The 17,838-nt window shown below is 43.3% G+C and overlaps 1 protein-coding gene across 1 annotated transcript in view; it reads right to left on the bottom strand.

The window, feature by feature from the left end:
* Positions 1–17,838, bottom strand: part of MET (MET proto-oncogene, receptor tyrosine kinase) — a 93,271-nt gene that overhangs the window by 15,662 nt on the left and 59,771 nt on the right. The window contains exons 11-15 of the mRNA XM_069976386.1: positions 14,805–15,017; positions 13,386–13,532; positions 11,006–11,162; positions 10,773–10,913; positions 123–353 (exon numbers count right to left, since the gene is read on the bottom strand). Of these exons, the coding sequence (XP_069832487.1) occupies positions 123–353; positions 10,773–10,913; positions 11,006–11,162; positions 13,386–13,532; positions 14,805–15,017 (889 nt within the window). The remainder of the gene's footprint in view (positions 1–122; positions 354–10,772; positions 10,914–11,005; positions 11,163–13,385; positions 13,533–14,804; positions 15,018–17,838) is intronic.

Raw genomic sequence — 17,838 nt, 5'->3', positions numbered from 1 at the left:
TTTCATTCTTTAACTGGGCCAGTATTAGTTTTTATATTTTACATGATAGCATGAAATAATTGAATATAGTAAATAGTAATAACAAAAACTATTAATATTTAGTACATTAAATACAATCTTACCTCTTCCTATTACTCTATTAAAATGAACCAGGAGTCGGTCCACCCCAATAACCATGTGCTCTATTTCTTTCACAAGGTCTGCACTTAAGGCACTTAAATCAATATGGACATATGTCTGTAGCAATGGACTGGCAATGTCCGAATCTCCACTTGACAGTATCGGGGAGAGGTCTCTATGAGGATACTGAGCTGTTCGACACAATCCACCATGAGTTGAGTTTGGGAACTGATCTATATTTTGGAAAAAAAATAAATATTTGAGACAGATTCAAACTTGGCATATAAACACTCTATTCTTGTCTTAGGCTATATAAGGTATGGGAAATTTAAGGCTGTTATTAGGAGTTATTAGGATTGCATGAAAAATCAAAAGTGTATTTTGTAAGAGGCAAAAAAAAGTTTTTGTTTAACCCCTTAAACTTTATGTAACTTAGTGTAACAGTAGAGGGATATAGTTTATATATTAGATTAAAGAGGAACTGCAGGTTATATGAAATAATGTCTGTTCAGCTTTAAGATCAAGGTTCAGTAGCTATGAAACCAAGGAAATGCCAGGAGGTGATTCATATCCTGCAGTCTTAGGAATGGGAGTTTCGTTAGCAATCTTCATCTTATCAGGAATGCAGAGAAGCAGATAGAAAAGGAAAGAAAGAAAAATATTGTTTATCAGATGGTCAGATGGAGAAGAAATAGACAAGTTATTTGGAAATCTGAGCAAGACCTTCTGTTCTGCTGAACGTGAGACCTGGGCAAACCTCATTTGACTTTACAGGATTAAACTGCCTTTTATAACTTTAGCCCTAAAAAATTATGATCTAAAAAAATCATAATTTTTAAATCAATTGGTGCCAGGAAGTCATACCGATTTGAAAATTATTTTTATTTTAATATCTCAAATCTTCAATTCCTTATCAGCTGTATGTCCTGCAGGAAGTGGTTTATTCTTTCCAGCCTGACACAGTGCTCTCTGCTACCTCCTCTGTCAGTGACAGGAACTATCCAGTAGAGATGAGCGAATCAGCTGGATTTCTGGTTTGTATGAATCAGAAACCTCGGCGTCTGACTCCAGCTGCCTGCTCCCTCTGTGCAGCGAGTGGATACATCGTAAGGAACGCCTGGAAAACTGGGATACAGCCAATGCCAATGGCTGTATCCCAGTTATCCAGGCGTACCTTACGATGTATCCACCCGCTGCACGGAGGGAACAGACAGCAGGAGTCAGCCGACGAGGTTTCTGATTCATACAAACCAGAAATCCGGCTGATTCGCTCATCTCTACTGTCCAGAGCAGGAGAGGTTTTCTATCAGGAATTACTACTGCTCTCAATAGAGGTGGTAGCAGGGAGCACCGTGTCATACTGGAAAGAAAACTCCACTTTCTGTAGGGCATTCAGCTATCTATCTGTCCTTTGGATACTTGTATGTCTTCAGGTTCTACAACCTAGGTAAAAAATTATTGCATAATCCACAACAAAAATCCCAGTCAGTACTTTACAGGGGGGCTGTTCCCAGACCCACACAGGCTGAGGGCCCCCTGACAGGGGTGAGTTCCTCAATGCTCTGCAATAGCAGAGATAACTGTGTTCCCTTTCACTGACTATATGAGTGGATATTAGAAGTGGAACTATTTCTTTACTTGTTAAGACCTTGCACATCCAGCCATGTCCTCAATACTGTTTCTTGGAAGCTGGCTCTGTTGCCTTGTCCCTCAGCTAGCCCTTTATTTTATTCCAAAGAAACTGATAGTGTAAAAGAACGTTCAATGTAGTCGGTAGTTTACTTTATTCCCCAGAAAGTCAGTCACTATTATGGCAATTCACAGCACGTTTCTGCATATCCTATGCGTTGTGTACATTATATAAAGAACGTTACTGTATAAACCCTTCCCGTCAGTAATACATATATATATATACGCTCCTACTGCACATACCACATTCAGTAGGAATGTATATACACTACCGTTCAAAAGTTTGGGGTCACATTGAAATGTCCTTATTTTTGAAGGAAAAGCACTGTACTTTTCAATGAAGATAACTTTAAACTAGTCCTAACTTTAAACAAATACACTCTATACATTGCTAATGTGGTAAATGACTATTCTAGCTGCAAATGTCTGTTTTTTGGTGCAATATCTACATAGGTGTATAGAGGCTCATTTCCAGCAACTATCACTCCAGTGTTCTAATTATACAATATGTTTGCTCATTGGCTCAGAATGCTAATTGGTGATTAGAAAACCCTTGTGCAATCATGTTCACACATCTGAAAACAGTCTAGCTCGTTACAGAAGCTACAAAACTGACCTTCCTTTGAGCAGATTGTGTTTCTGGAGCATCACATTTGTGGGGTCAATTAAACGCTCAAAATGGCCAGAAAAAGAGAACTTTCATCTGAAACTCGACAGTCTATTCTTGTTCTTAGAAATGAAGGCTATTCCATGCGAGAAATTGCTAAGAAATAGAAGATTTCCTACAACGGTGTGTACTACTCCCTTCAGAGGACAGCACAAACAGGCTCTAACCAGAGTAGAAAAAGAAGTGGGAGGCTGTGTTGCACAACTAAGCAAGAAGATAAGCACATTAGAGTCTCTAGTTTGAGAAACAGACGCCTCACAGGTCCCCAACTGGCATCTTCATTAAATAGGACCCGCAGAACATCAGTGTCAACATCTACAGTGAAGAGGCGGCTGCAGGATTTTGGCCTTCAGGGCAGAGTGGCAAAGAAAAAGCCATATCTGAGACTGGCCAATAAAAGAAAAAGATTAAGATGGGCAAAATAACACAGACATTGGACAGAGGAAGACTGGAAAAAAGTGTTGTGGATGGATGAATCCAAGTTTGAGGTGTTTGGATCACAAAGAAGAACGTTTGTGAGACGCAGAACAAATGAAAAGATGCTGGAAGAATGCCTGACGCCATCTGTTAAGCATGGTGAAGGTAATGTGATGGTCTGGGGTTGCTTTGGTGCTGGTAAGGTGGGAGATTTGTACAGGGTAAAAGGGATTCTGAATAAGGAAGGCTATCACTCAATTTTGCAACGCTATGCCATACCTAGTGGACAGCGCTTGATTGGAGCCAATTTCATCTTACAACAGGCCAATGACCCTAAACACACCTCCAAATTGTTTACAGCAGAAGCAGAAGCAGGCAGCTGGTATTCTATCGGTAATGGAGTGGCCAACCAGATCTGAACCCCATTGAGCTGTTGTGGGAGCAGCTTGACCGTATGGTACACCAGAAGTGCCCATCCAACCAATCCAACTTGTGGGAGCTGCTTCTAGAAGCGTGGGGTGCAATTTCTCCAGCTTACCCCAACAGATTAATAGCTAGAATGCCAAAGGTGTGCAATGCTGTAATTGCTGCAAAAGGAGGATTCTTTGACGAAAGCAAAGTTTGATGTAAAAACAATGTTATTTCAAATACAAATCATTATTTCTAACCTTGTCAATGTCTTGACTCTATTTTCTATTCATTTCACAACGTATGGTGGTGAATAAGTGTGAATTTTCATGGAAAACACAAAATTGTTTGGTTGACCCCAAACTTTTGAACGGTAGTGTATATACATTTCTGACTGAGGGGCTTACTGATATGTGCGGGACCGCTGCAGTGAGAGCGGTCTTACACACATCAGTGTGTCCAGGGCCGGAGGTAATGAGAGGCAGCTGCGATCCCGCAGCTGCATCTCATTAAACCCTTATAACTTATTAAACCCTCTATAGTGATTGCGGTGTTTAAGGTACTTAGTGACAGAGCTAGCCATGCTGCGGGGTCGCATGTGCCGACAGGCGGGGGTAAGCTCCTTACCTCCGTCCTGTCGGATCGGCGAGCCATGTATAGAGTCTACTCTCAGGCAGGCTCTAGGCATAGATTGCCAATAACACTGATCTATGCTATGATATGGCATTGCATAGATCAGTACATGCAATCTATTGATTGCATGTTTTACAGTGAAAAAAAGAAGTTTTAAAAAGTGCTAAACCCCTTATAAACCCCCCTCTCAATAAAAGTTTTAAATACTCCTTTGTCCATTATAAAAATAAAAATATAAAAAAATGAATAAACATATTACATATCGTAACGTGCTTAATTGTCTGATCTACTAAAATGTAACATTATTGTTCCTGCACGGTGAACGGCATAAATGAAAAAAAAACACACACACCAGGATTGCTGATTTTAACAAATTATATATCAGAAAAAAAATTATAAAGAGCGGTCAAAATTTTTCTGTTACACCAATATGATATTAGTAAAACTAGAGATCATGGCGCAAAAAAAGGCACCCCAACCAGCCCTGTAGGGGAAAAAATAAAAGCGGTATGGCTCTTAGAAGGCGAGTGTAAGGAACTTACCTTGTCCGGCTCCAGCGGCGTCTCCTTCCAGCTCGGCTCCGGCTGTCGGCTCGGGAGCGCGCCGCGGCTCCGCCCGCCGGAGCCGAGTGACGTCACGGAGACCCGACGGCGTCCCTAGCAACCGGGGACGCCGTGGGGTCACGTGACCGTCAGCTGGCCGGCCGGCACGCAGCTGATGTGTTTTGCACTCAGGCTGAGTGACAGGTCGCCCGGCCGCTCAGCCTGCAGTGCAACAGCTGCAGTGAGGCTGGACTCAGGAGGCCGGACCAATCAGCCTTTGGTCCGGGCTCCTGGTCCAGTATAAAGTTTCAGTGTGGCCAGCAGGTTATCGCTGGCTATTAGTTGTCCTGATCCCAGCTCCCCAGTCCCTTGTATTCTGTCCTATCCTTCTCCATTTTGTCTTGCCTGGATTCTGACCTTTTGCCTGTCCCCTGACTCTCCGCTCGGTTCTGATTTTGTACTGCGTTGCTCGTTTGGTTCCTGACTCGGCTAGTTGACTCTCCGCATTTTGTTTGTCTGTCTGTCTGCGTTTTATGTTCTGCACGTATTCAGTATAGGGATTGTCTTCGTGGTTGTCCGCGACCGCCTAGGGTCGACTGAGGCAAGTAGGCAGGTGACAGTGGGTGGGGTCAGATTTAGGGCCCACTGTCTTGTGTCTTATCTTCCCCCAGCCACTCGTGACAGAATAGCCAGCCGAAAAATTTTTTTGTGACGTGTGCCAACGATTTGTTATCATGGATCCTATGAAGGCACTAGTGGAACAGATGCAGAATCTGAACACATTGGTTCAGAATCTCGCTGAACGGGTTCAGGAGCAGGAGGCTGCTCCTCGACAGGTTACGATGACCACGCCCTCTCCCCCTGAACCGCCTGTACAACTCCCGGAAAAATTTAAGGGGGATAGAAAGAGTTTTCGAACCTTCAGAGAAGGGTGTCGGTTGTTTTTTCGACTGCGTCCCCGTTCGTCAGGAGATGAGGCCCAAAGAGTGGGAATAATCATGTCCCTCCTGCAGGGTCCCCCACAAGAGTGGGCATTCTCTCTCCCTCCTAACGCCATAGAACTAACTTCTGTGGACTTTTTCTTTTCGGCATTGGGACTATTGTACGATGACCCTGACAGGACTGCAGTGGCCGAGCGACAATTGACGTCCCTAAAACAGGGGAAAAGACCAGTGGAAGATTATTGCGCAGAGTTCCGCCAGTGGTGTATCCCATCTGGTTGGAACGACTCCGCTCTGTGCTACCAGTTCCGAGTGGGTCTCTCTGACCAGTTGAAGGACCTGTTAATAGCTTATCCTCCCCCTGAAACGTTAGAAGAGACAATGACGTTAGCCATTAGGGTAGACCGCCGGATGCGAGACAGACGAAGGGAGAAGGGCACCTCTGAACCCTGTAGTACCTCTTTCTCTCTTGTGTCTTTTCCTAAAAACCCCTCTTCCCTGCTGCCACCACCGGAGGAACCTATGCAAATTGGCGCCACCGATGCAAGAACTAGACGAGCCCATCGGATGCAGCATAATCTTTGCTTATACTGCGGCAAAGCTGGACACCGGGTTCGGGAATGTACCTCCAGGCCTGGAACATCGTCGGAAAACTCCAGCGCCTGAGTGACTATCGAGGGGGTCACTCAGGCGCACAGGTACCACTCGATAAGAATAAATTGATGGTTCCCATCTCGCTATGCTTGGGCGAGAGATGTATCTCGGGGTTTGCCCATGTTGACTCAGGGGCATCCGCTAATTTTGTTAATTCCGGGTTTTGGTCCGGTCTGGGGGTATGCCCGCTTCAGCTTAAATGCCCGCTGAGTATCACGGGGGCGGATTTTACCCCATTGGCCCAAGGAAGGGTAAAATATATTACTCCTCCTCTCGAAGTGAAAGTGGGGTCGATCCATTCTGAGTGTCTAGATTTTTTGGTTATGGACAATTTGTCCTCTGATGTTATTTTAGGTTTACCGTGGTTGACCCAGCATAACCCTGTGTTTGATTGGGTAAACAGAGAACTTGTCCAATGGGGACCAGGTTGTGCCGCCCATTGTATTTCTTTGAATTTAACCGAATGTTCTTCGTTAGAAGGAGAGCTCCCTGAATTTCTATCTGATTTTCTTGATGTCTTTGATGAAAAATCGGTGGACGAGCTACCCCCTCATCGTCCATACGATTGTGCTATTGATGTAGTTCCTGAATCCAAGTACCCGAAAGGACGCATTTTTAACTTGTCTAAACCAGAGAGAGAGGCTATGCGTGATTATGTTAAAGAGAGTTTACATAAGGGTCACATCCGTCCTTCCTGTTCTCCCCTTGGTGCTGGGTTTTTCTTTGTGGGTAAAAAGGATGGTGGCTTACGCCCTTGCATTGACTATCGGGAATTAAATAAAATCACGATTAAAAATCAACATCCACTCCCTCTGATTCCTAATTTGTTTGATCAGATTGTAGGGGCCCGGTGGTTCTCCAAAATTGACCTCCGGGGGGCCTATAATTTGATTCGTATAAAGGAGGGCGATGAATGGAAAACTGCCTTCAATACCCCCGAAGGACACTTCGAATACCTTGTCATGCCCTTCGGGTTGTGTAATGCACCTGCAGTTTTTCAACGTTTTGTTAACGATGTTTTTCGCGACTACCTGGGACGTTTTTTAGTGGTATACCTGGATGATATCCTGATTTTCTCTCCAGATTGGTCTTCGCATGTTGGTCATGTTCGTAAGGTTATGGAACTCCTAAGACTTAACCATTTGTTTGCTAAATTGTCAAAGTGCCAGTTTGGGGTTCAGGAGGTCTCTTTTTTGGGATATAAAATCACCCCTAGTTCTTTTGGGATGGATCCCCTTAAGGTGACGGCCATTGCCAAGTGGGAGCGCCCAAGGAATCTTAAAGCTTTACAGAGATTTTTGGGATTTGCTAACTATTACAGAAAATTTATTAAGGGGTTCTCAGTGATTGCTAAGCCCTTAACAGATCTTACCAGAAAGGGAGCTGATGTGGATAACTGGACTCCTGAAACCATTCTGGCATTTGACAAACTTAAAAGATGTTTTTCTGTAGCTCCGGTGTTGATTCAACCTGACTTTGAGCAACCTTTTATTGTCGAGGTGGATGCCTCAGAGGTAGGGGTGGGGGCTGTTCTTTCACAGGGTCCTGAAACTCTCACCAATCTCCGACCCATTGCCTATTTCTCTAGAAAGTTCTCCAAAGCAGAATGCAACTATGATATAGGCAATAGGGAACTCCTTGCCATTAAGTGGGCGTTCGATGAATGGAGGCACTTTCTAGAGGGGGCTAAACACAAAGTTAAGGTTTTAACCGACCACAAAAACCTTGTTTATTTGGATAAAGCTAAGCGTCTTACTCCACGACAGGCCAGATGGGCACTCTTTTTCACACGGTTTAACTTTGAAATCACCTTCAGACCGGGTTCCAAAAATGTAAGGGCAGATGCTTTATCTCGTAGTTTCGACGTCAATGAAGTCCCCATAAAGGAGTCTGAAACCATCTTATCTCCGGGGGTGGTGGTGGCTATACTGCAGCCCGATCTGGCTGCCCAAGTCGTCCAGTCTCAATCTATGGCGCCTAGAAATACCCCGGAGAACAAACTGTTTGTTCCCCCAAATCTTCGTTTGAGAGTCCTGGAAGAAACACATTGTTCAGTTTTGGCAGGTCATCCAGGTATTGCTGGTACTAAGTATTTATTATCTCGTCATTATTGGTGGCCATCTTGGGTCAGAGATACTAAGCTGTTTGTGGAGGCTTGTGAGATTTGCGCCAGGTCCAAGGTTCCGCGCAGATTACCCGAGGGACTTCTCCAACCCCTACCGGTACCTGCTAGACCGTGGACCCACATCTCAATGGACTTCATAACTGATTTACCACCCTCTAAGGGTAAAACTGTGATTTGGGTGGTGGTTGATAGGTTCTCTAAGATGTGCCATTTAATTCCTCTCAGCAAGCTTCCTAACGCTCGTACCTTGGCTTCTCTTTTTATTAATCATATCTTACGTTTACATGGTGTACCAGAGAATATTGTTTCTGACAGGGGAGTACAATTTGTGTCTAAATTCTGGAGGGAGTTTTGTGGTCGCCTGGGCATATCCTTGTCCTTTTCTTCAGCTTTCCATCCGCAGTCCAATGGTCAGACGGAAAGGGTTAACCAGTCACTGGAGCAGTTCTTGAGATGTTTTGTTGCAGGGTCACAGGAGAAATGGAGAGAATACCTGTCTTTGGCAGAGTTTGCCCTGAATAATCGTGAAAGTCAGTCTCTCAAAATGTCACCATTTTTTTGTAATTTTGGGTTTAATCCTCGTTGTTCTTCTGTACATGCGGCCGAGTCCATTAATCCATCCGCCGAAAAAATCTACAGAAAACTGTGCACAGTTTGGGCCCAGGCTCTTCAGAACCTGGTTAAAGCCCAAGAAAATTGTAAAAAACAATCAGACAAAAGACGTATATCTGGCCCTGAGTACAGGGTAGGTGACAAGGTATGGCTCTCTACTAAAAACTTGAGATTGAAAACACCATCTGGTAAACTTTCTCCTAAATATATTGGTCCTTATGCCATAGTAAAAGTTGTCAACTCAGTTTCGTTTAAGTTACTGTTGCCTAAGAGTCTAAAAATTCACGATGTCTTCCATAAGTCTCTGTTAAAGAAATATATTAATCCCGTGTTACCGTCTGCTCCCCCTGCTCCTTTGATTATTCAGGGTGAACTTGAATATGAGGTAGAGAGGATTCTGGATTCTCGCCGAGTTCAGAGTTCTTTACAGTATCTGGTTCATTGGAGAGGATTTGGCCCAGAGGAGCGCACTTGGGTAGCAAGTAGGGATATGCATGCACCACGTCTCATTCGGCAATATCATTTGCACAACCCGTCTAAACCAGGTCCTGTTACTAAGGGTCCTGAGGCCCCTCATAGGGGAGGGGGTAATGTAAGGAACTTACCTTGTCCGGCTCCAGCGGCGTCTCCTTCCAGCTCGGCTCCGGCTGTCGGCTCGGGAGCGCGCCGCGGCTCCGCCCGCCGGAGCCGAGTGACGTCACGGAGACCCGACGGCGTCCCTAGCAACCGGGGACGCCGTGGGGTCACGTGACCGTCAGCTGGCCGGCCGGCACGCAGCTGATGTGTTTTGCACTCAGGCTGAGTGACAGGTCGCCCGGCCGCTCAGCCTGCAGTGCAACAGCTGCAGTGAGGCTGGACTCAGGAGGCCGGACCAATCAGCCTTTGGTCCGGGCTCCTGGTCCAGTATAAAGTTTCAGTGTGGCCAGCAGGTTATCGCTGGCTATTAGTTGTCCTGATCCCAGCTCCCCAGTCCCTTGTATTCTGTCCTATCCTTCTCCATTTTGTCTTGCCTGGATTCTGACCTTTTGCCTGTCCCCTGACTCTCCGCTCGGTTCTGATTTTGTACTGCGTTGCTCGTTTGGTTCCTGACTCGGCTAGTTGACTCTCCGCATTTTGTTTGTCTGTCTGTCTGCGTTTTATGTTCTGCACGTATTCAGTATAGGGATTGTCTTCGTGGTTGTCCGCGACCGCCTAGGGTCGACTGAGGCAAGTAGGCAGGTGACAGTGGGTGGGGTCAGATTTAGGGCCCACTGTCTTGTGTCTTATCTTCCCCCAGCCACTCGTGACAGCGAGGAGGAACATTGCTTTAATTTGATCAGGACATCCGTGCAACAAAGGGCTCTGTCTTGAAGGGGTTAATTAAATTAGTAAATTCAAGTACCATAGATAAAATGGGTGGACACTGCAGAAAAGTAATCTATTTGAATAGGGTATGACATAGATCCATGTTTAGACTGTGGAATAACAATTTTCTAAACCTCTGGTAAAATATAACTTCATCTTTTAGAAATTCCACCTCTGCAAATACTGTGAATCAACAGTTCTCCCACCTATTCCCTTATCCTTGTACTTGTTGGCTGAAAACTGCCTAGATCTTGGGTTAAAACCAGCAACAAGATATATCATAATGTAAATAAGTAAGCAGGCCCAACACACTTTCTTGAACAACATACATGAAAAAAACACATAAAGCTGACCAGAAACATAAGATTTGTGACGCTATGACAGGTTCCATAGGTGTATCACAAAATATTTTTTTATTAAGTTTGCCAGATATATTCAATAGTAAATTCTCTGACCCTATATTGTTTTTAGGAGATCTGTGGCCCCAGGTCACTAACAGGTTATTACTATATAAAACATACCAGGTTATTATTATATCATTGCAAAAAAACTATGTAGGACAAGTCTTTTCAGATCATTGTACAGCAAAGTGAACTGTGATAAATAAAAAGGACTCTTACCTTCTGGAAATGTAGAGCGATAGTCCACAGATTCACTGGATACCATTTCAGTTGTAGGACTTACACTCCTAGCACTCACAAGTCTATCCAAATGAGGAGTATGTACTCTGCCATCAAATAGGACCCTCTCGCTGCCTATATCTGTAAAGAAATATAAATAGAATGCAGGTAGTAGTCTCTCACAAGCTCAAGCAGATGAATGCATGTTAACTAAACCATAAACTCTTTTTTACCTTTGCGCTGCTTTCTCTTTCTCACACATATGAAAATTCCTAGTAATAGCAAAACCAGCGTGACACAGGACAGAACCCCAATAAAAATTCCAGTGTAATTGTGGTTTGGTTGGATTTTCACCTTTCCAATGACAATGGAGGAGGTTTCCTGTAGGAGCTAAAATTAAAAACAGCACATAAAAAGGATTTCAGCATATAGTTCAAAAGAATCACTCTGCCCCAAAAAATTTTAAAGCATTACTGTCACTTAAAAAACAGTTGGCATGTCACACAGACAAGTCAAAAAGTTTGATTGGTCAGAGCCTTGGTGCCATGACCCCCACTGAGCAATAGATATAGCTTGGAGAATTGTGCGGCTATGTACTTTACTTCTGGATTCACAAGAAGTTAGCAAAAATTAGGCATCATTTACTTTTTTGCAAACTTCTTGAAATTTGTAAAATAAAGATGACAGCTGCACAAAGAACAACAAAAAAAATGGTATGCTCACCTGTCCCCAATCCCCTGTCTCTGGTGTCTCCAGCCCGCTAAGCCAATTGCTAATTGGGATGGGACAGCACCGAAGCGAGTGATTGGCTGAGCTGGCTGTCAATCTCATCTCTATCGTGACTGACCGAGACAAGGTAGACACAAACTGTGATCCTTGAACTTGTCCCCGTCTACTTTCCCTGCATATGTGCCTCGGACAGCCCTAGGTGACTACAAACAAGAGATAGTCAAGTGGCCTGGGCGAAAACTAAATGGACAGCAAGGTACAAAATTAGAATCAAGGTAGTGAGGTCAAGGTACAATAAGCCAAAGTCAGGAAAGCAGAAATAGCAGAGAAAGGCACACAAGATATGCTGGCATGCCTCAAGGAAGACAAATAGCTGGCAAAACGTTAACAGACTGAGGAAGTATATACAGGATGTCAGGGTTCCGGTACAGAACATGATTAGAACAGAATCCAGCAAGAGTGAGAGGAAAGAGACAATGTCAATCACATAGGCAAAACAGAGGTGTGAAGTGGCCAGAAGGAACTAAGCAGAGGAGAGATGGGTGTGGCAGATAAATCAATCAGTGAAGCAGAACGAGGAGGACAGTGGAAATGCTGGAGCTCAGACAAATGCAAATAAAACACAGAATAAGTACTAATTCATGGCCAAAAGCGCAGTCTCTGTCATAACATAAACACCTGCAATTGTTTAGCTGTTTTAGTGCAGCTTGTTAAGGTTTGGTTTGGAAGTTTGTGAATTTTACGACAAAAATTTGTGAACCTGCTGAACCAAAATCTTTGAAAAGCTTGCTCATCTTTATCTTTAAAGATTTAAAGAAGTCTCTTGATGAGAAAACTAACACAATGAAATTGCTTTTCCAAGTTTCCCAATCCTAGTTTACACATAGATAGATAGATAGATAGATAGATAGATAGATAGATAGATGATTATGTCAGCAGCACAAAAATCAGTTGAGTGGGTGCCAGTTGTAGTTCCAACCACGAACTCCTAATATATTGAAGGAGCCTCTTTGATTGCTGTGCTGTTAATGATTTGAACACTGGAATAAATCATCCTTTGGATTTCACTGCATCTGGGTGTGCCGTTGATTCTACTTCAATAGATAGATAGATAGACTTTTTTTATTAGGTCTTTATGCAACTGCTTCTATTATACCCACCATACCTTCTACTAAAGTTAGCCAGCCATCCATGAAATCAGTGCTCTATTACTCTGATACAACTGACCAAATTCATGGATTGCCAAGAGAGATCCCCCACCAGACACCAGAGACAGGGGGCCAAGGACTTTTTTAATGCAGCTGTCAGCTTTGACAGATGCATTTAAATGGTTTATTAGCCAGGAGTGGCAATCGGCCGCGCTGGCTAATACCCATGGCCCCCGGCTGCACATAGCAACTGGGGACCGTGGGCTACAGAGAGGGCTCATGCCGTGAGCCCTCTCTGATTACCCTTAACGGCCGCATGACAGTAATACTCGTCATGTGTCGTTAAGGGGTTAAACAACAGTTCTAGCAATTTCCTTAATAACAACTGCAGTTATAGGTTGTACATGTTAGCCACACTGAACGCCCAGTGAGGGGGTCTTAACAGCCAGAAGTGCACCTGCCTTGTGTAACTTCTTCAGATAATTACAAGTGAGCTCTACACATGCTACAAGAGATAGAAGATTGTAATTCACAGCAGGAGTGCACATTAATTATTCATGATTTGCCTAAAACATTCTCAAATTTCAATCAACGTTGGCCAAACGGCTGCTGAACAAACACTGTAGTGCAAAATGATTACGAGGAGAGAACACGCTGACCTTCAGTTAGATATATACACATATATATGAAGACAACAAATATTTCGGATGTTGAGAACTCCACATACACAGCATACCTCTATTTTCAGCTCACTGTTGCTTTTGATCAAGTCATTGGAAACAGCACAAGAGACAAAATCTGATTTGGATTGAATAATTTCACAGCTCTTGTTACCAACTTTCAGCACTTCTCCTCTTACGGCATCAGAATCAATATTATCTCCCTGAAATCAAAAGGATCAGCACCAGTTATATAAAACATCAAGTCCTTGAGTTTGTCTTCAAAGTTCTCTTGACTATATTTAGTGAGAGTCGCTGCTATACCAAATAATTTTTGGGGATCCTTGTGATAATAACACATTCACTAGGAATACAAAGGAACATCTACAGATAAAGCTAATCTAACTGGGAAGATTATTAGGATTTTCAGTTTGATTTGTATATATGAGGCTGTGTTCACACAAAGCATTTAAAGCCAGTTAAATTAAAGTTAATTAGCAATATTTTGGCTTTTGCAATTTCGCAGTAAAATACTAAATCATGTGATCCTCATAATGAGTATTGTGACTGGATGTGAATATTTATGTAGAAAGATTACTCTGGGAATAGTAGAGAACTTTTCTGAAAGATATTAAAAAACATCCAGGTAAAATATTGTAATGCTAACGAAATATACCAATCAGTCATAACAATAAGACCACCAGTGTGTAGCTCCATTTTTGCCACCAAAACAACTGTGACTGATCAAGACATGGAATCCACAAGACCTGTAAAAGTGTCCCCTAGTATCTGGTAGCGAGATGTTAGCAGCAGGTCCTTTTAGGGTCCATTCACACGTACAGGATCCGCAGCAGATTTGATGCTGTGCTCAGTTATGACAGCAGGATAAGCATGTCAGAGATAAGCATGTCAGTAACACTTTTCTTAACACCTGATATATCCATCACCTTGATGTGTCCTATTGCTAGAAGATAACTCATGTTATTCACCTTAAAGGGGCTTTAAAGTTTTATTCCAATCTCACCTAACATAGTTAAACTTGAAGAAGTCTTTAAGTTAAATATTTTTGCAAATAGATTCTTTTACCAAACATGTTTCTTTTTACTGATATGTCCATTCTTTCCCTCCCATTGTTGACAGCTGGTTGTCTAGGTTACTGACCACCACTCTGTTAGGCTATGTTCACACAATGTAAGTTTTATATGAATCACGGCCGTTGTTGCCGATTTGCAACAACGGCCGTGATTAATACAAAACTTACATTGTACTGCAGTCAATGGGATCCCGGCCGGAGCGTATACACATATCAGTATACTGACATGTCACTTTTGTGCGGCCGCTAGTCATTAAAACAATATTTAACTTGACAAGTCCTATAAGTTTATATATATATTAGCTGAGATAGGAATACCCCTTTAATGTTATGGCTGGTTAGTGAATAGTAACACAGATAAACAATTTAGTTTATTTTATTTCTGATGAACTGCAAAGCTTACCTTTATTTCCAATATATTTCCTATTGAAATCACCAAGGGTTTATCTAATGGTTTAAATACAGGATTATTTACAAAAATGAATTCAAAAGAAGCAGATATGGCTCCATCGAAAACGAAAAAAGCTTGGGTTCTAATTGGTGGCCTCAGATTTAATTCTTTCAGAGATGGAGTTGAAGCGCAGATGATCTCAGATGAAGATCTATAAGCACAGGTCTAGAAAAAAAATAGGATTTATTTAATATAAGTTAAGGATTGCACAATATACAAAGAACTTTGGACAACCCTTTGCTGTAATTGCTATATGTAACACAAAAGAACTGGATCAACAACTAGAGACACGTCTCCATTCTTCATTATAAAACACAGAACAATGTGGGCAATCTAGACACATAAGCAAGGGTCTTGCTGACCTACTTTTTAATGGTAATGTCCATGGAAACCTGTAATAAAAACATGTCCATTTGGTTTTCCAGCAAACTCATTGTACAATGATGCTGCCATTGATAACCCATTCTTGTATGGTACCTAATACTATTGCTGACGTCTTCCCTAACCACAAAGAAACCATTAATCACAGTAATGCACACTGTTAACCTTTGCAAAGACATAGAAAGATACTTCCCACCAGAAGAGAAGCTTTTATAAGTAAGTGTGATGACTTTATTAGTGTCAAAGTTTACGTCCCAATGATTACAGCAGCTTACTCTCAGGGAACCCCTCACAGTGTCTGAAATCATAGTTAATGCATAACTAATCACTCAACCACACACCGAGCAACAATTCACACCCAGTGGGGTCTTTTTCTTCTGTACATCTAAACAGTTGAACATTTCAGATTCCTTATTTATTTATTTATTTTTGGCGGGTGGGGGGGTCGGGTTGTTTTTATTACATGCACATATATAGTCATACATATATTGATATTTTGTCATTTTTTTTAAATAGATCCTGATAACTTACATCCAATATCACTGGCCACTGTTTTGCATGACTATTCTGAAGCATAATATAGTTCTATAAAATATAAAATTAGTAAGCTTAATAATCTGGTATAAACGTTCTTCATTTCCCTTGAATCTTACCTCAGCCAATGTCATTTTAGTTTTTTTTTTTTTCAAAAAATCTCCTTAAAGCGGATGTACCACCAGGTACGTCCTCTTTAAGCTGAACTCACGGATCGAACGGCGCTGTCACGGGAAAGCCAGTGCCGCGGTCCGTTTTTCGGACCGCGGCTCGGTTCCCGTGCACGGCGCCGTTCTATGCACCAGAACCGGCCGGTGCTCAAGCACTGGAGGCCAGCCGGGCCGCCCCCAATGGGAGGGAATTCCCTCCCCTGTATGACGCGGCTCCATACATTCTAACGGAGCCGCCTCATACAGGAGAGGGAATTTCCTCCCACTGGGGGCGGCCCGGCCTACCTCCAGTGCTTGAGCACCGGCCGGTTTCGGTGCATAGAACGGCACCGTGCATGGGAACTAGGCCGCGGTCCGAAAAATGGACCACGGCAGCGGCTTCCCTGTGACGGCGCTGCTCGATCCATGGGTTCAGCTTAAAGAGGATGTACCTGGTGGTACATCCTCTTTAAGCTCATTGTGTAACCATACTTGCTCTTTAAGGCTATGTTCCCACTCAATGGAGCCTTGTCATGGAGGGGCGGAAGTTTCCTCCCACTGGGGGCAGGCCGGCTTGTCAACCATTAATTGAAAAAAAGAACTGCGGCACCGGCTTTCCCGTGTCGGCAACGTTCGACTCATGTGTGATTTTAAAGAGAGTGTACCTGATGGTACATTCTCTTTAAAGATTCTTATGACATAAATAAATAAGTTATAGGTCTCACAAAAGCTTCACATAGTCCCATTCTAAAAACATACCCCAAAATGCAGCATGTTCTCACTATATCATGCTGCCCTCAGAAAGGATAACTGTGCTGAAGGTTCCCTTTACATTCCTATTATTAGCATCTATGCTGTTTGAAAGGGTTAATATAAGCATATAAGTTTACTTTCCACTTCAGTTGCCAAAATGAATCCACATAATGTAAAACTGTAGCTCACAGATTGTAAAATGTCAATAAAAAGCTGCAATAGCTGCCATCAAGAGGGTAGCATTTCATCATACAAGGTTTCAAAGAAGGACTTAGTCATAGACATGAGCTGCACACACATTACCACAACTCCATAAAGGAAGTACAGCATGGGAGGTATATTACTTTGAAATAACTTAAGACCTTGAGGCTCATAGCCAAATCGAGGTGTCTGTTTAAACATCAAAAGCTTCAACAAGAGCGCTGAATGACGGATTATTATGGTCTGCTGACTTTTTCTATTTGTACCTTGTACTTTCACTGTCTAACGTTCTTATAAAAACAAAGTAAATAAAAAAAGATAAGGAATAAAAAACAAAGGGGAAAATAAATACATTTGTACTGCTTCATAAGTCCAGTGGCGGTCTTTGGCACCAAGCATCCCAAGCGATCGCTTGGGGCCCCCAACATCCAGGGGGCCCCCACGCCCCGCTCTTGTGCTCAAGACCGCTGGACAGGGCCGCTGCCCCTTTCGCTGCTGCCATCTGAACTGTAACTATGAGCACTCGTAATGAGCGCTCATAGTTACATGCAGCAGCACTGACAGGGCGGGAGACATTGGCTCCCTTCCTGTCAGTCGCTCTTGTGGCCGCAGGAAGGGTTTTCCCTGCGGTCACAAGTGGCAGCTTTGTCCTTGTGGTTCTGGCGCTCCAGTGACATCACTGGAGCATTGGTGCCAGCACAAGGGGAGTGCGATCTCTTGTGATCGCAAGGAAAACCCTTCCTGCGGCCACAAGAGTGAAGAGAAGAGGAGACGCCCGGACCCAGGTGAGTATAAGTGTTTGTTTTATTGTGTTATATACTATATGGGAGGGGGAGCACACAGGGGTCTGTTTAACTGGGGGAGCGCACATCGGGGGTCTATATAAATGGGGGGAGCACACAGGGGGGCTATATAACAGGGGGAGCACACAGGGGGGCTATAGACTACTGGGGCTTCACAGAGGGGTC

Source organism: Dendropsophus ebraccatus, chromosome 1 (genome assembly GCF_027789765.1).
Source record: "Dendropsophus ebraccatus isolate aDenEbr1 chromosome 1, aDenEbr1.pat, whole genome shotgun sequence".
Taxonomy (NCBI): domain Eukaryota; kingdom Metazoa; phylum Chordata; class Amphibia; order Anura; family Hylidae; genus Dendropsophus; species Dendropsophus ebraccatus.
The sequence above is the reverse complement of the archived record's forward strand: the minus strand, read 5'-3'. Positions and strand labels throughout refer to the sequence as shown.